The sequence below is a fragment of the Moschus berezovskii genome, chromosome 28 (genome assembly GCF_049115385.1).
Source record: "Moschus berezovskii isolate FMDL1 chromosome 28, NW_MosBer_1.0, whole genome shotgun sequence".
NCBI classification, from domain to species: Eukaryota; Metazoa; Chordata; class Mammalia; order Artiodactyla; family Moschidae; genus Moschus; species Moschus berezovskii.
The window spans coordinates 2,274,218-2,299,685 of NC_142487.1; the positions used below are offsets into that span (position 1 = coordinate 2,274,218).

The 25,468-nt window shown below is 36.8% G+C and overlaps 1 protein-coding gene and 1 non-coding gene across 5 annotated transcripts in view; one reads left to right on the top strand and one right to left on the bottom strand.

Moving 5' to 3' along the window:
* Nucleotides 1-25,229, bottom strand: part of RBBP8 (RB binding protein 8, endonuclease) — an 80,946-nt gene extending 55,717 nt beyond the window's left edge. Inside the window, exons 1-3 of one of the 4 annotated variants that reach the window (XM_055417105.2) lie at nucleotides 25,049-25,229; nucleotides 9,426-9,528; nucleotides 5,585-5,790 (exon numbers count right to left, since the gene is read on the bottom strand). In XM_055417105.2, the coding sequence (XP_055273080.2) occupies nucleotides 5,585-5,693 (109 nt within the window). In that variant the 5' untranslated portion in view covers nucleotides 5,694-5,790; nucleotides 9,426-9,528; nucleotides 25,049-25,229. The other 3 variants (XM_055417104.2, XM_055417102.2, XM_055417103.2) reach the window with 3 other exon arrangements.
* LOC129549949 (small nucleolar RNA SNORA5) lies at nucleotides 11,802-11,936 on the top strand. The gene has a single exon (XR_008684750.1). It is a non-coding gene; the product is annotated as a small nucleolar RNA SNORA5 (small nucleolar RNA).
* Nucleotides 25,230-25,468: the final 239 nt, after the last annotated feature.

A 25,468-nucleotide genomic window follows, 5' to 3' on the forward strand; every position in this document is an offset into this window, starting at 1 on the left:
AAGGGACTGTCAAGAGTCTTCCTTGCAGCAAATCTGCCAGGACCCAGCAAAATATTTTTAAATAACACATGTGTGCTTAGTCACTCAGTTGCGTCCGACTCTTTGTGACCCCATGGACTGCAGCCCACCAGGGTCCTCTGTCCATGGGATTCTCCAGGCAAGAATACTGGAGTGGGGTGCCATGTCCTTTTCCAGGGGATCTTCCTAACCCAGGGATCGAACCCAGGTCTCCCACATTGCAGGTGGATTCTTTGCTGTCTGAGACACCAGGGAAGCCCAAATACTAATTTTTTAAAAATAGTGCTAGATCATTTAAAATCTTTAAGAATCCATAAGTAATTTTGAAATTGGTAAAAGCTGCCTAATCAATAAATTAAAATGTGCCAGAAGTTATCTTCTCTCATCTCAAACATATATCCAATGTTAGATATGTTTGATATATCATGTATATCAAATGATTCATAAAGTACAGATATCAATAGAGTTTCCGGAAGAACCTGAAACACCAAGAAACATGAAGAAATCTAACAAATATTTTATCCCTGTTATGAGCCTAAAAAATAAAACTGTCCCAGTTTTAAATGGGTATGTATAAAAATTCTAAAATGGTGATTATATGCCATATGAAAAACAAGCAGTTTGGTTAATAATAACAGCAAAAATAAGTCACACATAAAACAGTATGTACATGGATCACAACAATACAATAAGCTACATGCATTTCTCTTAAAACTAGAAAAGAATAGACAACTTTCATTCTTATAAAATGATGCTTTTACAGTATCACTGAAAAATAGAAAATTTAAAGTAAATGGGTAGTAAAGTTTTTCAGTGTTTCAGAGACAAAAATTTTTGATATTTTCATATCTTATGGAAAATTTTTTTGGCCATGCCACATGCTTGTGGAATCTTAGTTCCCTGACCAGGGACTAAACCCAGGCCACGGCAGTGAAAGCTCTCAGTCTCAACCATTGGACTGCCAAGGAACTCTCTTATGGGATTTTGAAAACTTATGTTCAAGAAAATGCTCCACTGATGCAGATATAAACTATGCAATTCATTCAGATACCATTTACTAATTTCTTACTACGTGCCAAGCACTTTTACCTATGGAAATGCAAGTAGAAAGATGAGTAAGATATGGACTCTGTATGATAAAATTTTAATGATCTTAAAAAGCAGTTATAAAACAGAAAGTCATTATTTGAAGGATAAAGAATTTAACCTTATGCTTGAAGATGGCAGAATGCTGATTCTCTTTCAAACGTTTAATAAAAACTCAAGTATGTTTGGTCCTATTTAAATCATTTGGAGATATTATGTTTGTTTTACCTCCAGGTCACAAAGAATAAGCTTTTACATAGTGTATTGCTCCTATAATAGTTTAAACTTCAAGTTGTTCCTACAGATAAACTTGCAAGGTGGGGTCAGAGTATTATAAATCAAGAGGAAGATAAGGCTGCTCTTCAACAGAAGTTGGGAGATGTTATTATTCCTTTGCAGATTTAAAAGCTCATGCAGCTGATTACATTGTTAATATCAGTGTAACCAAGACAGACTGTCTTGTATTTGGCTTATTTTTGTTATCACTTCATTATATAATTATACTGTATTAGCATTTCCTAAAGAGAAATGAATACAATGCTCCCCAAACCCACTGTATCTTCTTCACAGTTATACTGTCAGCAACTGCTATGATTCCCAGTATATAATTCAGTAACTATTCACTGAATGAATAGCAAGTCAGTACTAAAATTCAGAATCCTTCCTCAATGTTTCACACTATATTTTCTGGGGGAAAATCGTGTAGTCAAGTGAAGAGTAGAATTAATGTAAAATACTCATATTTGTCCCTGGACATATGACCACAAGCATAGTCACATTAAAATCACATCTTTATCATTAACAACAAATTTGAATTTCTAAATTTTTAAATACTTGAAGTCAATAACATGTCTCAGATATAAACAGCTCCTATCAATTGATAGGGAAAAGGCCAATAACCCAATAATCAGGTATATAAACAGTTCTTGAAATGCAAACCACCCTCAAACATAAGCAAAGATGCTTAATTTCACTCATAAGGGAAGTATAAATTAAAACTACACTTTTCAGTAGATATGTTAATAAAATACAACATGGAGATATGTTTTAGATACAGAGTAGAAAAAACTAACTATAAACAGACATTTTAGGTAACTGGGTAAAGTTGAACATGACCACCTATTAGGTATGAGATTACATTAAAGAATTTATTTAGTGTGATAATGGTATTTTCTGGTTTAAAAAGATTCCTGGAATATACTGAAATGTTTATATATGAAATTATGTCAGAAACTTCATAATAATTGAGTGGAAGAGGGATAAAGATGCAAACGGAATATGAGAAAAGACTGGCCATGTTGGCTGAAGCTAAGTGATGGGTAAGTAGGAGTTCTTTATACAATTTTCTTTATTTCTGTAAGTGGGTAATATTTCCTAAAATTAGTCTTAAACTTCAAATTAAAAAAAAAATAGAAAACAACACAAAAGGTAATAAAAAGTGGTTACCTTTAGTGTGTGGGGAGGAGAGGGATAAATTTTTACTGTTTATTTTGTACTTTGACAATTTTAGAAAAAAAGTTTAAATAATAATAAAAAGTACAATAAAACAATAATAACTCCACTGATACCTGAACTTCTAAATGAACACTAATGTACCTAGACTACATCAGCAATCCTAATATGCTGAAAGAGAGCTTTAAAGGAAACACAGATCAGAATAATTTATCAAAGAATGAGCATAACAGAGAAGTATGGAAGTGAAGTGGGAGATGTACTGAAACAGCAACCTTTCATAATAAAGAGTTTTTAATGTTTATCTCAGCCACGAATTTAAAAACTACAATTAAGAAATAGTTTCAGTAAAGTTGTAGGATACAAAGTCAACACACAAAAATCAATGGTGTTTCTTTGTATTAACAATGAGCAACCCGAAAAGGGAATCAAGAAAATCTCATTTACAGTAGCATCCAAAAGCATCCAATACAAAATTAAGGAATAAGCTTAACAACCAAGGAGATGAGACTTGTATGATGAAAACTACAAAACATTGCTGGAGGAAATTTTAAAAAGGTAAGATATCTCATGTTCATGGAACGGAAGACTTAACATTGTTAAGATGTCAAGGCTACTCAATGTGATCTACAGATACAATGTAATCTGTATTGAAATCCCAATGATATCTTTTGCAGAACTAGAAAAATCTGTCCTAAAATTCCTATGAAATCTCAAGGGACTCCAAATAACCACAACACTCTTGAAAAAGAACAAGGTTGGACACCACATATTTCTTGACTTCAAAATAAAAAGCTACAATAATCAGAACAATGTGGTACTGGCATAAGGATAGACATATAGACCAATTAGAATAGAGCCCAGAAATAAACTCTGGCAGATATGATGAAATGGTTTTTGAGAAGGGTTCCAAGACCATTCAAAGAGGAAAGGACAGTCTTTTCAACATGTGGTACTGGGCAAGTGAAATATTCACAAGCAAAAGAACGAAGCTAGACTCTTACATTACACTAAATACAAACTTGAACTCAAATGGATCAAGGACCTAGACATAAAAGCTAAAACTGTAAAACTCTTAGAAGAAAACACAAGGGAAAAGCTTAATGGCAATGGATTTGGCAATGATTTCTTGGAACAAAAAAGGACTATCGGCAACAAATGAAAAAAGTAGATAATTTAGACTCTACCAAAATTTAAAACTTCTATGCATCAAAGGACACAATTGACCTTGAAGAAGACTCACAGAATGGCAGAAAATACTTGCAAATCATGTATCAGATAAGAGGTTAATATCTAAAATATACAAAGAACTTCTACAACTCAACTACAACAAAAACCAATCTGATTAAAAAATAGGCAAAGAATTTGAACACACATTTCTTCAAAGATACATAAATAGCCAATAAACAGGAAAAGATAATACAGCCAATAAGCATGAAAAGATAACATTACTAATCATTAGGGAAATAAAAAGAGTATGGAGTTTTCTTAAAAAATTAAAAAAAGAGTTATAGCAGGAGAAAACTAATTTGAAAAGATACATACATCCCAATGTTCACAGCAGCACTATTTACAATACTCAAGATACGGAAGCATCTAGTGTTCACTGACAGATGAATGGTTAAAGAAGATGTGGTGCAGATATACAATGGAATAAAAGTTACAAAAAAGAATGAAACAGTGCCATTTGCAGCAACGTGGATGGACCTAGAGAGTATCACATTAAGTGAAACAAGTCAGAGAAAGACAAATATCATATCACTTATACAGAGAATCTAAAAAAAATGATACAAAACAGAAAAAGAGTCACAGACACAAATAACAACCTTATGATTACCAAAGGGGATGGATGGGGTGAGATAAATTAACAGTTCAGGATTAACATATACACATTACTATACATACTATAAACAGGTAAACAACACAGACCTACTGTATAGCACAGGTGACTGACATTTTGTAACAAACTATAATGGGAAAGAATCTGAAAAAGAATACATATTTACGTATAACTGAATCACTGTGCTGTACACTTAAAACCAACACAATTGTAAATTAAATATACTTCAATTAAAAAAAGAAAAAGCTATGTGACTTACAAAGCACTGTATCAGCAAACCTATGGTGGCAACACGTAATCAAGAAATACATGTAAAACAAAGCATTTCCACACAAGGAGAAATGTATTAAAGTCACAGAACCAGATAGGTATACGAAGGGGACGACAGAGAATGAGATGGCTCCATGGCATCACCGACTCGATGGACACGAGTTTGAGTGAACTCGGGGAGTTGGTGATGGACAGGGAGGCCTGGCGTGCTGTGATTTATGGGGTCGCAAAGAGTCGGACACAACTGAGCGACTAAACTGAACTGAAGGTTTAATATCAAACTTGAGATCAGCTTTCATAGTACATTTTAACAATCACATATAATATTTATATACTTATCCAACCACAACAGCTCAATCGTCTGTATGCTCACTACATTTCATATAAATGTTTTAGATCTTATTACATTGTAATTATCTGCTCATATGACTTTATCTCTACCAAAATGCAGGCTCTCTGAAGGCAAACTGCTATTTATTTTTGGATCACAGGGCTTGGTGGCAAACCCAAGCACTTAGAAACAAATTCTCAAGGTTTGTTGAACTTAAGAAGTATATAAAAAAATCCTGTAAATAAATTCACAGAAGAAAATTAAGTGTAGCGGTTATATAACTTGGCTGAGATCACAGAGCGTGTAGATAAATGAAATCAGAATTCAAATCCAGATCTTCAGTCAACAATTTCTATGCCCCTTCCACCACACCACACACATTACAAGTAACTACAAGTTGTGCAACAGCTACATCCTGTGGTAGTTGTCTGTAGTCAAAAAGCAGCAACTCAACCATAAATATGAATCCCCCAAAATTAGAACAGTAAAGGTCCCTTAAGAAGGAGATCTTTGAACTGTCACACAGACTAGTTATTACTACTATGTCTCAGCAGAACCATGCTATAGGTATTTAAGAAAAAAATTACCTTGTACTTCCTTATCATGACACTCCTTCAGTTTTGTCCAAAGATCCTTGAAATCATTAGATACATCTGCAGAACTAGGGCTTCCACAACTGCTTCCTGAGAGGTTCATCTTGCTTAATATGCTCCAGGCTTCTACTGGTTAATGTTTCCTGACCTTTTCTGTTACATTATATACATCTGAAGTTGCCCTTAGCCAGCTGAAATACCTGAAACAACAGATTACAACATAAATGAATTCTACATTTATTTTATGTAATTTGAAATCAGCATGACTTCAAGCCCAGCCAGCTATACTCAAGTTTTCCTTCTTAACCTATGATCAATCACTTTAGAATTTGAGGAGGTAGAAGTGAGGAAAAAAAGATGATTATGGGGAGAAAAGTCTCAATTTCAGTTATCTGGCCTTAAGTCATACAAATTTTTTTCAGGTGAATTTTTTCTTATTCTGCCAAAAAGGAAGCAATTACCTACATTGTGTTATGTTGACAGGACTCTTACATAGAGAGGTTTGTAATCATTCATGGTCAGAACCAATTCACCATTCTTAAAGAATTTATTGCTTTTAAACTTCTGAGCTGATATGGAATACAACATTTTCAACCAAAAACTGAAAAGCATTCTGAAATATTCTTGACTTAGGCATTCACATCTAGACACACACACACACTGTAAAAGAGCAAGAAAGATGACTGACATAACACAAGTATCTGAACAGCTTTTTCATAAGAGAAATCTGTGAGCAAGAAACACACAGCAAAGATCTATGGATACAGAAACAACTCATAATAAAGCAACTAGGGAAGTTATTTTGTGCCTCTCAGAGTAAAGGTGAATGATTAAGTTTATTATTTGTGTAACCCCTGAAGGAAGCAAGAGGCTAATAGGAAGTTCAAGTGAATTAATAAATATTTTAATATGTGTTCTTAAACTGAAACCATTAACTAGTTACTACTAAAAAAAATTAAATGATTAATAAGTCTACTAAACCTCACATTGGGCTCCTTAGCCAATGCCTTACCATTGCCAACAATTGCCCAAATAGATGTAAGTGTCTCTTGCTAACTATTTCTTGAGGTCTTTGATGAAGAGGCTAAGATAAGCAATGGCCATTTCCAAAGGGAGCAATATATGTGCAGAGTCACTTGGTAAACTATAAAGCACTAAAGAAATAAAAATACATTTATTAAGCCTTTCCAAAATTGTGACTACACTTTTTGAAGATGGTGAAAACTGAACAAGTACTAGATTTTAGATGTTAGGAAGTTAATTTTTTGATTTTCTTGTATATGATAATAAAATAATCATGTTGAAAAGAAAGCCCTTTCTTTATCTATTAAAGTGATAAATACTGTGGTCTCTATAGGTAAACTGAAGGTTCACTGAGACTTGCGTTAAAATACTCTAGTGAAAATAAATAAATGTTAGGTGGACAGATAAATCAAGAAGGGTTGAACTATCACAATTATTGAAGCTGGGCAACCAGATAGGTATATGAAGGTTTCATAATTCTAGTGTTTCTCTCAGTCAGTTCAGTCCAGTCGCTCAGTCGTGTCCGACTCTCTGCGACCCCATGAATCACAACACGCCAGGCCTCCCTGTCCATCACCAACTCCCGGAGTTCACTCAACTCGTGTCCATTGAGTCGGTGATGCCATCCAGCCATCTCATTCTCTGTCGTCTTAGTGTGTATTATATTATCATTTACATAATGTACATCTAATTATTATATATATTATTACTATAATATAGTAATGCATTACTGTATTATTTATATAATAAAGTTTTTTAAAGTGGGTGCATTGAATTAATACAGCTTTATCTTCAAAGAGGACTGTTCTAAAAGATAAAGCAATGGGTCTCTTCTACCGTCAATAAAAGCCACCATTTATTAAGTGTTCAGTATATACCATGGAGTGTGCCATTTTCTATTCTCTTTTAATCGTCAGAGCAACTGCATAAAACAGCCACTATTACTGATTTCATTTTAGAGTTGAAGAAAGCAGGCTTAAGAGATTAAATGACCTGCCCAAGGTCACACTATGAGGCAACATCACGGCTGGAACTCAAGTTGTGATGTCAGTGAACTCCAAAATACTTCTAAGAAGCTCCTCCCCCCCAAAGTAAGTTAATAACTTCTTTTTTTTTTAAATTATTTTTATTTGGCTGCGCTGGGTCTTAGATGCAGTATGTGGGATCTAGTTCCCTGGTCAAGGATCGAACCCGGGCCCCCTGCACTGGGAGCCACCGGACCACCAGAGAAATCCCAATTACTTCTATTAATCAAAAATTTCAAAGCAATATCTGTTACTTTAATGAACAATTTAAAATTGTATATTTTAGTATTAAATGGTTTAAAGCCAATAGTGTAAAATAAACTTCCTTTACTAAATATATCTATCTTCAGAGATAGTAAAAAGGTTGTTTTTTTTTTCCCCCGCACATAACAATGTATCAATACTAAACTTGCAAAGTCTGGATCACAAAACCCTCTCCACTCTAGTTTGCAAGCTTAGCACTTATTGCTGGCAGCTCTTTTGATATTGAACCGTTATTTATTGGCACGACGCTGCCCTTCAATTTCTCAGAAACGTGCATCTTTCCTCTCAAGTTGCATTCTGGGCTGAAAGGTCGGCAATCATTTAACACATTTCTACGCATCCTGCTGAGTGTAAATCATAAACCACCACACTGAACGTGCTCAAGAGATTTCTTTCCTGTCACACCAGGCATATGCTTACACAGGTGAGGTAAGAGCGGCGCCTAGGGTCACACAAGGGTTCCGAACACACTGAACAGAGACTCTGAGTCGTCCTCTCGCGGGCAGAGCAGAGGTCCAGAGGCTCCCATCCCAGCACCCTCAGCAGTCAGCCGCTTCTCCCGCGGCCTCATTGAAGCGACCCACAGGACTGGCGCCGAGACCGCGCGGGGCGACCCCGGGCGCAGGTCGACGCATGCGCGGGGCGGGCTCGGCGCCGGCAGCCAAGCTCTCAGCTGGTGAGGAGACCCAGGAACTGCACCGAGCGGTACCCCGTGAGCGCTCAGGCCCACCTCCCGCTGAGTTTAGGCCTGCCCCAGCCCGCTCCTCGACTCAGACCGAGGACCAAGCAGCCATCCTCACCCCCGGGCCAAACGCCTTCGGTCAGCCCGCCGCTGCGGACCGGAAGTAGTCGCTAGGACCCAGCGCTCTGGTTCGGGGGAAAGCGATTCCTTCTACTCACAGCTTACAAGACGGCCTCGAGAGTCTCCAAAGCCCCCAGCTGGGAAGCAGGCACGCTCTGAGACTGGAAAGTCCGAGACGGCCGTTTGCTTTTCTCCTCGCTCCCTGACTAACCTACCAAACTGGCGGCGGCCAAGCCGCCCCCTCGGGGCAGCCCGCGCTTTCCCGGGCTGGGGGCGGGCCCGAGGGCTGCCAACCCCGCGCGCCCCGCCCGGGCCCCGCGTGACGTCACGCAACGTCGCGTGGGAGTTCCCGCGACGTCACGCCCCTTCCTCCTCCTCCCGCGGCGGTGTGAGGCGTCGCTCCCAGGGGAGGAGCGGGTCGGCGCGCAGTCCCACCACGGTGGGCGGTGACTGGCGAGGAGGGGCGCCGCCTCCGAGCGGTCCGAAGGGGCTTCGAGAGCTGCCGGGCGCCACAGCGATTTTGAGATACCCCGAAGAAAGCTCAGGCTGTTGAGACTGCGGAGCTTCGAGTTCTCCTGAGGCGTTTTCAGATGTGTCGGACTTAAGCCCGTTTCTGGGGAGGCATGTTTGAGTGGCCTGTACCAGATGGAAAGTTAAAGATAATTGAGGAGTTAAGGGACACGTATCAGTCTAACGTCGCTCTCCGCCACATAGGTCTTACCGACAGTCTAGTGATGCGACGTGACAGGACTGGCTGGCGAGGCCGTGTAGCAAAATAAACGCTGTGTATATTGTGCTCAGGTTCAAGACGGTTTCTGACGAACCTGGAATGAGACGGAATCAGAAGTTCCGCGTTGTTTATTGGAACAACATGCTGTTAGATAATCTTTTTAGGTCGACGTTTTCTGTCGGTGCTTGTTTGTAAACATTGAAATTGTTAGTATGTTTTCCTATTTATTTTGGTTTCCAAAAGAAGAATTTTTAGTATCAGAAATTCTGTAAATGTGAATAAAATAAACAGAATAGACAAGAATTACAATATCTTTTAAAATAGTTAAATATTTTAATACTTATAAGACCTGGGAGGAAGACAGAGGATAACATCATAAACTTTAAAAAATTAAGTTAAAAAAAAAGGTTGTATTTAGGAAATCATAGATATAAAATGTAAAGGTAATTTTCCCATTCTTTCCCGGTCTTAAGGGATGAGTATCGCAGCTTACTCCTTGCGAGTGAGCATAACGGGACGATTCTGTACCATGCTAGCAAATGCTGTTGGGGCTGCTGAACATTCATTACCCTGTTAAAGCATCTCTCATTCACTTCCAAATTTTATCTTGTTTTAATCTTTTTTATTAGATCCTCTTACAGCACCCTGTACTACTGACACTTACTACAGTTTTCATTATTTAATTCTGTCTCTCCACTAGACTCTTAACCTTTCTAAGATGAAAACCACATCCTGTTCACTTTTTTTTTATCACCAGAAACTAACTCAGTACCTGCCAGAGAGGCCATCTCCGTGTAAATATGAATGAATTGGGCATCCGTTGAGGGATTCCTGTTTTTATTTAAGCAGAGAGTATCTTTGAATCCATTCAAAATTCTTAGATTCTCATTGTGGAATTTTAGGATAATCATTTTAACGAAACTGGGCATACTCTAGATCTTTGCCTCCAATAAGGAGCTTTAGAGCTTCCCTGGTGGCTCAGATGGTAAAGCGTCTACCCACAATGTGGGAGACCCGGGTTCGATCCCTGGGTTGGGAAGAGCTCCTGGAGAAGGAAATGGCAACTCACTCCAGTACTCTTGCCTGGAGAATCCCACGGACGTAGGAGCCTGATAAGCTACAGTCCATGGGGTCGCAATGAGTCGGACACGACTGAGTGGCTTAAGCTAAGGAGCTTTTTAAAACTCACATGGTGGAATAAATTACGAAATCCTGAAGATCTCTTAGAAAACTTCTTTAACAGGGAAGCAGATATTTGAACTCTTTGTAATATTTGCATTTCACAAATGTTGTGGCTTAGAACAGTGCTTTCCAAGCTTACTGGGTACCTGGGAAATGAAAATTCGTATTACCTATCAGACTGCTTCCACCCAGAGCAACAGAAATTAGGATTCTAGCGACCTCACGCCCAGCACTGCCCCCTTGAGGTCTGGGAGTTTTACGTCCTGGACTGTGAAGAAAGCTGATCGCCGAAGAATTGATGCTTTTGAACTGTGGTGTTGGAGAAGACTCTTGAGAGTCCCTTGGACTGCAAGGAGATCCAACCAGTCCATTCTAAGGGAGATCGATCCTGGGTGTTCATTGGAAGGACTGATGCTAAAGCTGAAACTGCAATACTTTGGCCACCTCATGCGACGAGTTGACTCACTGGAAAAGACTCATGCTGGGAAGGGTTGGGGGCGGGAGGAGAAGGGGACGACCGAGAATGAGATGGCTGGATGGCATCACCGACTCTGTGGACATGAGTTTGAGTGAACTCCGGGAGTTGGTGATGGACAGGGAGGCCTGGGGTGCTGTGATTCATGGGGTCGCGGAGAGTCGGACACGACTGAGCGACTGAACTGAACTGAACTGAACTTAGCATCAGTCCCTCCAATGAACATCCAGGATTGATCTCCTTTAGAATGGACTGGTTGGATCTCCTTGCAGTATAAGGGACTCTCAAGAGTCTTCTCCAACACCACAGTTCAAAAGCATCGATTCTTCGGCGATCAGCTTTCTTCACAGTCCAACTCTCACATCCATACATGACCACGGGAAAAACCATTGCCTTGACTAGACGGACCTTGGTCGGCAAAGTAATGTCTCTGCTTTTTAATATACTATCAAGGTTGGTCATAACTTTCCTTCCAAGGAGCAAGCGTCTTTTAATTTCATGGCTGCAATCATGTGGCTAGGGGCTACCATATTGGACAGCCCAAGACTATCATATATAATGAACAAATGAGGTTCCATGGTTTACCTGATGAATCAGGATGGAGCTGATTCATAGTCTATTTCTGCTATTTGTGCTGGCTATGTCCCATCTCTTCTCCCTCTCTATACATCATGTTCTCCTCTCTTCCCAGCATACTGAGGCCTGTATTCCCCAGGCAAAAAATTTAGTAATTAAACCCATTATGGCAGGGGCTGGCCCGGATGACTGCCACAGCAAACTCCGCAGCTCATGGGTCCTGGGTTCCCTGCCTTGGGACCTGGGGATAAGTTTGGCTACGGACAGGGAAAAAAAAATAAATGAATAAATAAACCCATTATGATTGTTTACAATAAAGTTTGGCACTTCTAATGTGAACACACATACTAGGGTGAGCTGTATCCCTACAGTCAGAACTATTTTAAGAGCAAAACAAAGGAGATAATAAGACACAGAGAGATAAAAATAATGAGTTAAGTATAATAAGAGAGATAAGAGGGGAGAGAAGTATTAACATAATAGAAAATTATGTTAACTGTCAAAATTTATGTCAACCTAAATGAACACTTGATTTAATTTTTAAAAAGTTGTTTACAGTAATTATTAAGTGTTGTTTGGGGGTAGGGGTATACATCAATTAGTGATCTTGCCCCAAGTGCCAAAATGTTTTATGATTTGAATGGATGGTGCCAAGATTCCAGTTAGGTTGAGCAGTTTTATAATTGTTTTAAAGATATATTTAACATTCATGGAGGATGTCAGTATCACAGTTTTTATTTTGATAGTCTTAGGTGGTCATTAAAGTGCTTATAACAGACATTAAAGATTATACATTGCTTTCTAATTAGAAAAATTAGCTTCATTAGTCTAGCCAACTTCCAACTTTATTTTGATAAAGAAGCTTTATTTATTTAGATTATCACTATGGCTACATAGAGCATCTTCATTTCCCATTATAAGCTATTAAAGTTGTTTGTGTTTTTTTTGTTTGTTTGTGTTTTTAAGTACTTAGCTACTTCATTTCACATCAGCAATAGGTAAAGTTTTATTAGATACATAATTTTCCCAATTTCGGACCTATCTCTTTATACTTAATAGTCTTATACAGTACACCATGTGCTTGCCTGTTGGCATAGGTTTAAATGATGGTGGGCTGATCAAGAATGTTTATGATCTGGTATTGCAAAGTAATTTATTGTCAATAGAAAGGGGCGTCTTTTTCTTCCAGATCATCTGTTTTTATATAGTGGCTACTTGGGCAATATTTTATATCTCTGCATACGGATTTTTAAGCCCAGAAATTTTGTTGGATAGGCCTTAGACCCTTTTTGTAACACTGACATTTGTAAGAACCTCAGACCTCAACTGCTACAGAGATGATAAAATAATTTAAGAGTGATCACTAAGACTGTAGGGTGATCTGTAGAGATCAAAATACAAATGGATTGTATTTTCGAAAACTTGAAAAACTAACATTTTAATTCAGCAGATGTCGTTCTATACAATATTGCCCTGTGTGTGTGTGTGTGTGTGTGTGTACACACACATATATGTATAATGTATATACATGTATTTATGAAAAGTTTATGATGATAAAAATACAAATATATATATATAACATATATATGTATAATGCTACCACAATGGCAGCTGTGGGAACAATATTTATTTACAGTCGTGTAAGTGGAAAATAATATGAACTGTAGGAACAAATCACTGACACTTGGAGTCTATTAATTAAAACATTCCTTGATAGGTTCACAAGAGCAAGCACATTTAATAGTCATTGCTTTGTCCACTTAAAAATATAATGATTTACATCTTAAATAATGGTTTTTCCATCAGTAAACTGGTGAATCTATTCACGGATGGCAAATAGTTGTGACCTTTAATGTATTCATGCCTCACAAATTACAGATATGTCTTCAAACACACTGGCTGACTCCCCCCTCCATATTCTTCCTATTCTAACTATGTTTGAGAAAAATAGACTTTTTAAAAAATAATGACTTTTTCCTTTCCTAATCCATGTGTTAGGTTAAGGAAGCTTTGATTGTTACCATTCCAAAATGTTTTATGTTAAAAATTCAGCTCTTAGAGACTTTCAGTTTTAGCCAATACTTTTCAATTTTACTTAAGTTATAATCTGAACTATTATAAATGAGAAGTGAAATTAAATTCTGTTTTAATTCACTTCTCACCCTTTAGGACAATTTGTTTTTGCAGGCTATTTAGGATAGATAGAATTCCTCTTCCCAAATCTAGTTCACTTCTTATATACAATGCTCATATGCCTGGCTTACCATCAACAGTTCTGGTTAATGTCTATTCTTCTGGCTTAGCTATTAACAGGGCTCCCATTTACTCTAAAAAATATCCTGGTTTGAGTGATAAGTCAAATGGTCAGAGGTTTAGGGAATTTGAAATATAGCATAATAAAAAAGGGAAGATTCAAATGACCCTTTGTTGGCAGGAATATTTCCTTCTCAACTATATACAGATCTATCTAAACTTGTTTTAAAGAATATTGTGATATAGATAATGTAAGCCATAAAAGAATTACACTTTTAGATTTATTGATAGTACTTTGAAATTCCCATTAGTTGAGAAGTGGTTTATTCTGTTAGAAAATGGATTTAAGAAAAGTTTATGATGATAAAAATTCAAAGTACTGTTCCTACTTATCTTCTCTTTTGAACCTAAAAATAATTATATCATAAAGGTAGAACAGGTGCAGTTTTCATCTTTTCAGAGAAGTTGATAAATTAGGTGGCGTGACTAGCACTATATGTACAAACTGGCAGATAAGTTGACCCAAGATTCCAAACCGAGTTTTTTGGACTCGAGTCCTGCATCTATGATCTTTTCAGCACACTGTGCTGTTTTTGAATAATAGACTTTATATGAAGCTTATTCTATGCTTTTCTGTTTTTAATTTAGAAAATATTTTTGAGAAAATGACCAAATAAAGTTTCTGAAAAATTATTCAGAAATGCTAATTTACAGCTCCAGTGCATTTTTCTATTTACTTCAGAAAGATTTACATTATACGACTTTACTAAAAGGACTTTTAGATTTGAGCAATTTAAGTCTCATTGAGAAAAAGGAAAGTAAATGGGGTTCTCTTGGTCAGGGTTGGAGTGAAGCACTTTTATCTCAGTTTTTAGACTGTTTTGCAAAAACAATTTTATTTCTTGGTAACTTTGGCACATGTGTTCTTTCACTTGGCCTACAATAGACATGGACATTTGAAAGAGGAATATAAATTGATTTCTAATGGAATTAGTGAAAGTGTTTATTCTAGATTTCCTAGCTAGATTTTTCGTGTAGTAAGATTTTTCAATCTGTTTGAAAACTAAATAGATTGAAGGGACTTGAATTATGTTGTAACCTCAGAAGGGACAGAGTAGGACGTGCTCCAAAAAGCCGTAACCTTGTTCTACAGTCATTGGTGGCATATGGCCATATTCCCAGCCTGTGGTGCTGTGCGAGTCCTGAGCTGAGAGGTAACCAGGATTTGTGCTCTCGCCCTGCCTTGGGTTATTTGTATGTTTCCTAGTCAAGTCTTACTTCCTCAACTGGAAAATTAGAATACTCATCCTTACTGTGTCCAAAAGTTAGTTAGTGTTAGTCGCTCAGTTGTACCCGAAAGGGTTGTTATAAAACTGAGATATTATTTGTGAAACTTCTTAGAGGACACATCACAGAAGTTTGAAGCAGCTTGCCTATTGGGAACAGAGTGGTAGAAGGCTTTCTAGGCAGAAGGCATGTGCAAATGTTCTGCTATGGGAAATAGCTGTGAGTTCTGGAAACTGTAAGTGTACCGTAATGTAGTTATGTGGGCTTCCCAGGTGACGCTAGTGGTAAAGAACTTGCCTGCCAATGCCAGATATATGAGGGACATAAGTTTGATCCCTGGGTTGGGAAGATACCCTGGAGGAAGACATGGCAACCCACTCCAGTATTCTTGCCTGGAGAATCCCCCCGACAGAGGAGCCGGGTGGGCTATGTCCACAGGGTCACAAAGAGTCGGACCTGACTGAAACAACTTAGCACGCATGGGTGCAATGTATTTGTATAGGTTGATAGTGGGGAATCAGCAGCAGCTCCACCTAATTTTTTGAATGAATTATAATTTTTAATTATAATCCTCTTTAAAGCAAGTAATTTAACCTATCTGTGCCTCAGTTGTTTATCAAGGATATGAAGATAATAATATATACCTTTGATATTTCACAGGATTGTTAAAGACTGAATGGCTATATGTGTTGTGCTGTGCTTCAGCCATGTCCAACTTTTGAAGACCCCATGGACTATAGCCTGCCAGGCTCCTCTGTCCATGGGGATTCTCCAGGCAACAATACTGGAGTGGGTTGCCATGCCTTCCTCCAAGGGATTTTCCCAACCCAGGGATCGAACCCAGGTCTCCCACACGGCAGACTCTTTACTGACTGAGCCATCAGGGAAGCCTGAATGGTTGTATATATGTATTTAAATAGTATAAGAAGCTGTTAATAATAGATAAATTTAAGAGCTATAGCTAATTGAAAAGATATTTCCAATTGCTGCTGCTGCTAGTCGCTTCAGTCGTGTCCGACTCTGTGCGACCCCATAGACAGCAGCCCACCAGGCTCCCGCATCACTGGGATTCTCCAGGTAAGAACACTGGAGTGGGTTGCCATTTCCTTCTCCAATGCATGAAAGTGAAAAGTGAAAGTGAAGTTGCTCAGTCGTATCTGACCCTTAGTGACCCCATGGACTGCAATGTTGTGTAATTGTAGTGAAATTGTTGCGTTGGTATGCAAATTGTGAGAGATTTATAACTATCAGTTCAGTTCAGTCACTCAGTCGTGTCCGACTCTTTGCGACCCCATGAATCACAGCACCTGTGTCCATCACCTCCCTGTCCATCACCAGCTCCCGGAGTTCACTCAAACTCATGTCCATTGAGTCGGTGATGCTATCTATAGAAGGGATTAAATAATAATTTGTTAAGTGGTATTACATATCTTACTTGATTCAAATGATTAAGTTTAAATAAGTCAGGGAGTTATTATATTATTATTTCTGTTATATTCTAGATGTTAAAGTGTTAGTCACTCGGTCGTGACCGACTCTTTGAGACCACATGGACTGTAGCCCACCAGACTCTTCTGTCCATGGAATTCTCCAGGCAAGAATACTGAAACGAGTAGCCATTCTCTTCTCTGCTGCTGCTGCTGCTGCTAAGTCACTTCAGTCGTGTCCGACTCTGTGTGACCCCACAGACGGAAGCCCACCAGGCTCCCCCGTCCCTGGGATTCTCCAGGCAAGAACACTGGAGTGGGTTGCCATTTCCCTCTCCAATGTGAAAGTGAAAAGTGAAAGTGAAGTCGCTCAGTCGTGTCCGACCCTTAGCGACCCCACGGACTGCAGCCTACCAGGCTCCTCCATCCATGGGATTTTCTAGGCAAGAGTACTGGAGTGGCTTGCCATTGCCTTCTCCGATTCTCTTCTCTAGGGGGTTTTTAAGAACTACCCAACTGCAGAATTGTAAGGAAAGGGGAAACTAATTTATTCATTTATTTAAGAAATTGATTGTTGTAAGGAATCATTTATTTAACAGAGATTTATGATCTATTCAACTTCTTGGGAAAGGGAACATTGGTATCAAGTTGATTGTGATCTGAGCTAATTTAGTGAAGATCTGAGTATGTTTGATAACTCCTTTTGAAAATAGTATCTGTTATTATTGGACTTTGTTCAGCAGTTTATGTTCCCACTTTTTCTTATTTCAATGCCTTCTTCAGTCTAGTTTTCCTTTTTCAGTTCATTAGCTAATTTAACCACTTTCTAAGAATGTTATTTTTTAAAAATTCAGATAATTATTCTATTCTGACATAGTTCAAATTAAAGAAGATATTATTTTAATCAGATTTCTTTTTCAATTGTACCTATTTCTTCCTCGTTTTCTCTAAGCTAAGTTTCTATCATTATGCAGACAAATGTGGTATTTACTCAATTAGAGCACATAAGTAGCCATTCAGTTTTCTATTTTTAATCAACTTGATTAGAGCCTTCATCCAGCATATTCTTCAGAGCCATGCTCCAGGATCACATTAAATGTTATAATGAATTAGTTCTTGTAACCAGACCCTATTGGAAATAGTCCAAGACAAACTTGTAGTATTCAAAATTCTGTGTTTTACTATAGTGATAAGTGTTATTTGAGGATGCAAGGTAGTCAATCTGTTTTTGCTTACGGTTTTACCAATGTGGACTTAAACAATAAAGTCTTCAGATCAATGCTGGACATAAAAGTATTTATAGAGTACATACTAATTGTTCCTTCTGTAACTGTTTGGCTCTTTAAAAACTGGCAGCCAAATTCAGGAAATGAAGTTTATTAGAAAATACCTTTCTCACAGAAGATCAAGTTTCCGTGCATCTCAGGTTTTGTGGGAATGGATCAAATACATCAGACAAAAATAAGCTAAAGTTCCTCACTTTCCATTTGAAATTGCTATACTCATTTCTCAAACAATCCATTTTAGTTGTACAGTGTATTAGTTAAACATATATTGTTAAACTAATGAAAAAATAGTTTTACCATATTTATTCTGTAATGTAGCTGGACTCCTCTTGGGCCCAGGATGCGCCAGTCATTGCAGTGCCCACCAGTTTCCTGTCAGGTCAAACCTGACAGCCCTCATCTGACTTCTGGTTTTAATAGTGTTAACATGTGGTTTGTTGTGGTACCAAAGGAACTGCTGAGAATTTAATTTACACTAATGTGTTTAATTTACACTTACTGGTGGAACTAGAATGACATGTCATTCATCTTAGCAAGTAAAACTGTGGGAAAAGAGGTTGGTATTGTTGTGCTGAAATGGACTGAACAGCTTTTCTTGCTGAATGGCCTATTGCCAGTTTCCAGGTCCGGGGTTCAGGTTCCTGGTCAATAGTCAGGTTCCAGTGGTTGGTTCTATATTATAGTTAAAAGACAGTATACTTGTTCCTGAGCAAGGAACATTTATCTCTTTTAACTTTCGTCAAACGAGTTCTTGGACAGTGACTAGAGCAGAAGATAAGGGCTCACTGAACTTCTATGTAGATGGATATTTACCACTCAGTACTTATTTGGGGTGCTTCCTGGTGGTGCTGTGGTAAAGAATCCACCTGCCATTGCAGGAGATGCAAGAGATGGACGTTCGATCCTTAGGTGGGGAAGATCCCCTGGAGAAAGAATTGGCAACCCACTTTGTTATTCTTACCTGGGAAATCCCATGAACAGAGGAGCCTGATGGGCTACAGTCCATGGGGTCGCAAAGAGTTGGACACAGTTGAGGGCTGAGCACACATGCACACTTACTATATGACTGAAAATTGATCACAATATTAATATTTTTAAAAATGCAAATAATCCTTTTATCTCAGAGTGCATTTCATCTACTTTCAGTTAGGAGACCTCCAAATGTAGACTTGTATGGATGGTCCTTGACTTAAGATGATTTGACTTCATTATTTTTTTTTATTGGAGGCAAATTACTTTACATTAATATATTGGTTGGTTTTGCCATACATTGACACCAATCTGCCCCAGGATGATTTGACTTTAATAATGTTTTTGACTTTACAATGGTGTGAAAGCCATATGCATTCAGTATAAACCATAATTTTAATTCTGAATTTTGATCTTTTCCTGGGCTAGCAATATGCAGCATGATGTTGTGTCATGATGCTGGGCAGCTGCCTTGAGCTGCAGCTCCCATTCAACCATGTAATCACAAGGGTAAACAGTCAGTGGCCTTAAACCATTCCATAACCAGACCAACATACTGTTTTTCTCTTTCAGTACAGTAGTCAAAAAATTATTTAAGATATTCAACACTATTATAAAGTAGGCTTTGTGGTAGATGGTTTTGCACACCTGTAGGCTATTTTAAGTATTCTGAGCATATTCAAGGTAGACTAGGCTAAGCAATGATGTGTAGCAGGTTAAGTGTATTAAATGCGTTCAAAAATTTTTTTAAAAATTATTTTCTGGCCACACAATGTAGCATGAAGGATCTTTGTTCCCCAACCAGGAATTGAACTTGTGTAGTGGAAGCAGGGTCTCAACCACTGGACTGCCAGGGAAGTCCTAAACACATTTTTGACTTGTGATATTTTCAGTTTACAGTGGATTCATGGAGACTTAAGTTGACGAATCATCATAAGTTGAGGAAAATCCATATATGTTAAATGTAAATTTTTTCCTCATCACGGAACTCTGTAATATTGCTCTATGTCTATGAATATTATACTGCAAGCTACAGAAAGTTATCAATCATTATTTCTTAATGTTATTTGAAGTTATCAAAACCTTATTTCTTAATGTTTCAAGATTCATTTATTCATTTCAAGAAATTCATTCGGTTTAAAATATTTTCATGTTGGAAGTGTTTCTCACTCCTAATTTAAATCATTGTAGAGACAGACTCAGAACCTTCAAGAGAATAGACTTACGAGATAGAACTTTGAAAAAAAAATTTCCATATAAGCTGTATTTCCACTTTGTCAATAATATATAATTTCTAAGTTAATAGTTTTCTGATTATTTTTAAAACTATATGTCTTTAACATAATGAGCTGTACCATTCTTTAATTCCCAGTTAGTTTTTGATGCATAGCAAGTTTGGTTTTTAGTCCTGTAGTATTCAAATTAGCTATTTATAGAGAAAAATTTAAAAATTACATGTGTGCTTTTCAATTGTTTATAGTAATATCCACTTTGAATGTATGAAAATTAAATGGAAATTAAATGCTAATTTAATGAATAATCATATAAGGTTAAATTGCTTATGGATGTAATAGTTTTAGTAAGAATGTATAGTCAGTGGGCTAAATTGGTGAAGTGGTTTTTTTGTTTTTAGGTATACACATGAGTTGTTCAGTTTAATGCATTTACCATGGATATAAATTCAAATTATATTGTTCCCATAAAGCTTATTTGTATAGCAGCTAAACATCTTTCAGGAAGTTAAAATTGATTGCAAAGGTCCAGTAAGATCAGTTTGTGTTATAAAGTGGATCTATTTGTTGACTTTAATATCAAGCCATAATCTCTTTCCTGTTCCTTCTTCACACATTGGAAGATGTGTCAGTTGACCCAACTTCCATTAGATAAGCTTTTTATCATACTATTCTGAACTCCCTTCTGACTAATGAAATGAGATATCTCATTAGTGAACTTTGTTCATTGGCTCCATTTCCTCAGTTTATCAATCTGTGGCTAATTTAATATTATTTTTAGAACATGTTGAATCCTATTGTATCTTCTTACATCCAATTTTGGACACACTCTTCCTATCATTATCTACTATCAAGGGAATGCAATATAATTTCATATTAACCTACAGTAAATTAATTCATCAGATAATCTTTTGGAGGAAAAAACATACTCTATAGTCCTGGAGAAATAATTCAGTCAGTAGTAGAAAGCACAGTCCTTAGAGCACACACAAGTCCTTGGCCAACTAATCTGATGTCATGTGAAATGATATATATAAATAGATGTAAAATGCCTTTGAAGAACAGATACTAGGTATGAGTAAGGCATAATTTGCACTATCTTTGTCACATCCTTCCTTTGGTAGAGATGACTGAATTTTAAAAAATTATCCAAGCCTTTTAATCACATCGGTATATTGCTCTCAAAGGAGAAGGCAATGGCACCCCACTCCAGTACTCTTGCCTGGAAAATCCCATGGACGGAGGAGCCTGGAAGGCTGCAGTCCATGGGGTCGCTGAGGGTCAGACACGACTGAGCGACTTCACTTTCACTTTTCACTTTCATGCAATGGATAAGGAAATGGCAACCCACTCCAGTGTTTTTGCCTGGAGAATCCCGGGGATGGGGGAGCCTGGTGGGCTTCCGTCTATGGGGTCACACAGAGTCGGACACGACTGAAGTGACTTAGCAAGCAATTGGTCTCAAAATACATTTAACAAAGGTGTCTTTGAAATGATTCTTTAATTGGGTTCAATTATATGGGTTTCTAATTTTTCTAATTTAACAAGATTAAAATATTAAATCTTAATGCTTGCCAAGATTGCTGATTAAATTTTATCTCTGACAAAAATGTATATTCTAAGTTAAAGCTTTGACTTCTCTTACTCAAGCTATTTGTTGAAATTGATTATATATTCTATTAAAAATGTGGGAAGAATATTGACTGCTATACCTACTATGTTCTAGGAATTGTCCTAGGTATTTGCATACAATATCTCATTTGATTCTTCCAACTACTCTTACAGAATGATTTCCATTTCCTTCATTTACAGATGGAGAAAAGAGAACTCAGCATTAAATAATTCCCAAGGATAAACTAGTTTGTAGTAGAGTGAATATTCAAATCCATCCCAATTTGGGCCAAAAACCCATATGTTTTTCAATATACTACCTTTTCTCTTGAGTATCAAGATAAGAAACAAATTATTTTCCAGAGTCCACTTGGACTGAACTAAATTTACCAAATTTAGAAACATCCCCTTGGTAAGATTTTACCTGTGAAAAGATAAAGAGCTTAGGAGAATTAACTTTTAGCTTGAAGAATCAGAATTGAAAAGCCTTTTTTCTCAAGCTTTCTGTGGTCCTATTACCTCTGAATTCCTCAAGTTAAAAACACTTAAAGCATTTTTGAGTGCTGTGTACAAAGCGCTGTATTAAGATAGTGCCCTTTATATAACAGGTTCTTATCCCCTCTAAGATGGGTTTTGAGTCCTGTAATCCTGGTCTTCATCTACGTTTTGAAATGTTTTTGTCAGTTCTAACCAAATTTTAGAAGTACAATCTTCTTAGGCAAATTCTAAACTGTATCCATGTAAGAATGACTAAAACAATACAAAAATACATATATACTTACACACATACTAAGAAAACAGTTGAGACAGTATAAAGTAATAATAAGTTAAAAAATGACAGCAGTATCCACAAATAATCTGGATAAAGATGGAGTAATGTGAGATACTCATCAGTTTGATACAACATTTTGTGATGGCCTTATGAGATTAGGGTTTGAAGAGGTAGTCATCTTCCTTACCAACGGCAATCCCATAAATTTGGCCACTATACCAAAAAAAGTTCAGGGCAATAATTAAATAGACTAAAATAAAAAAGCAAAGAGTTTCTTGGTTCAGCAGATAATCCTTAACATAACTTATACAATTTTACCTTTTTAGGAATCTTTTAGAACACAGAGTAGATTTTATGTAGCATTCAGAAGAATCAATGTAGAGGGGTGAAAAAATATTAGTCTGGGCTGATATCAGGAAGCTGGGGTGGTCTAGTACCACCTCTCCCCTTAGACTGTGTGATTCAGCTACATTTTGGGGCTTTTCATTCAACTAAAAAGTGAATTCATCAGTCATTAAAGAGTCCTTCTAGCTGAGAAATATCATGGTTCTAAGGGCTTTTGATAGGAAACCCATGAATACATTCAGGAAAGAAGGTTATAGGTGTTAAGAAAGCTAGCATGGTTGACAAGAAGAGTCATTGTGTGAGACTGTGTGGCTAGCAATAAAGATAAAGGAATGCATCCCCAGCTAGACTTAGAGAGTAAAAAGGTTATTAAATGACTAGAACAGTTTTTGACCTAGGCCCTCAGATAATGCAGGGCTATATAGAATATATATGCATACACAGATTCCTAATTTGATTGATAAATCTGTATATCCTTAATTTTAATCAAAGTATCACAATGTATCAGTATTTTAAAGGAATCAATTTATGGAAAATATATAAAAGTCATATTGAATAGGAAATCTTATATTTGAAACTAAAAATTCCATTAAGTGAAAACTGCAGACTCCCTCTCCAAAATGTAGCATTAGACTTGAAATTTTACCCACAAATTTTATGTGAAATATATATCTAGTTCCTAAATAGCTTTGCTCAAAACCATAAACATAAAAAATGCCTACTAAATAAGCTGGAATCCCAAATTAAGTCTATCTTTAAAGAATAAGCTCTGTATTATAAATATAGTAAGATTTAAAAATTTTAAGTTACTAGGTATAATATATTTACCAGAAACAGTGTAAGTATACACTATTGATGTACATCTATATTTAGCCTGAAAACTAATTTAAAAGAGAAAAATTCAATCAACTGAAATTTTTGATCCATATTTTCTTCAAAAATTGTCATACTACAGTTTATGCTGAATAAAATTAATTTTTTGCTTTGCTGAATCAGCACATTCCTTTTGCAGATTCAACATTACATAGCTTTTCATAAATTCAGCTGAATATCAGAAGCTTTATGCAGAATTGCCTTGGAGTAGGCAAGCATCTAAAAGGTTTCCCAGCAAAAACTGAATCTCATCTGAACATTTACTCACTTAAAAAAATAAATTCTTTATTATCATCCTGAAGAAACTATTATAGCCTTTGAATTTGAAAATAATGACAAAGTGAAGACTCTAAAGGGACAATGAAAAGAATGCATCAGTTTTGCTCAGTTCAAGGTGACTCATATGATGATCTGCAGATAGTCTTTGAAAGGAAAGTATTTAGTATAAATCTATTTTTAAAAGTAATTTTTAATTCCATGATAAAGTTCATATGTCAGCTGTTATATTAACATTCAGTTCAGTCTAATACTAATAACTAAGGAGTAGGTTTGTATGCCAACATAAACCTAAAGGGATTGGTAACTTTCATTTTAAATGACGCAAATTACTAAAATAAATTAATTGGATCTATGAAAAAGAGAGGTAAAATAATTATTTTAAAATATAAACTAAAAGAAGATCCAAATATTCTTTAACCTAAAAAGGTTTTCAGACCTAATAGGCATGACAAAACCTGTCTTCATTCCTTTCTATTCAGCTCAGCAAGTGCTTTTGAGCTCCAATAGTTAATCAGTTACCAGATTCCACAATCTTTGTTTTTCGCACTCCTCACTTCTTGCTGTGAATTGTTCTTTTAATGTGCTGAGGATCACCAAGAAAAATAGCACTGTTTTTTTTTTAATGCCTTAAAAAGGCAGTTATTTTATCCACAATTAGATTTGCCATATAAAATGTTACCATATAGCAACAGCCTGTAAAACATAATAGTATATTATCAAAGGAGTAGATGGCTTAAGATGAATCATTACATTAATAGGTGAAATATATTTAGCAAAATTATTCAACCCAGCTTTCTTAATGACCATAGCCATGCATGACTTACCAAAAAAGTACAGAAAAGTATATTATATGCCAAGTAACCTTTATTCAAACAAATCAATGAAAATATATGTATGCAAGTACTATAAAACAATGTTTAAGCAAATTTATATAAAAGATACAATGCAGGTATTACCATGTTAAAAAGATATCATCTTAAACTTAATTTCTTAACCTTCTAAAAGTGCATAGAAAATTGAGAAAGATAAAAAAATATATTAACTTACCCTTCAATTTATTTAGAAAACTTCTGCTCTTGGTTAAAAGCAGGTGTTTCACTGCGGACTTTCCCTGAAGCTATGAACTTACACAGTAATCAGTGGGAGACACCTCTCTGGACCATGCTAGAGTTTGCTAGACACCACTGCTGTGTGGAAGAGTTCTGCTGCATCTAAGCTATATAAGGTGTGCAATGGATAACCTAATATGCCTTTCATTTAACTGGCTGGGCAGGTTTCTACCGTCTGTGGAACATGGAATCAAACCAGAATATGTTGGCACAACAGGCCAGTCAGACCGGTTCTTCTGTAGATCCAGAACCCGTCCAACCAGTCTGCATCAAAGGCTAGCCCAACAAGCTGCAGCGGCTCAGCTCTGCTAAGCTTGTACAGGTGAGTTATCCCCACCTCCCGTCAACTCCCAACATA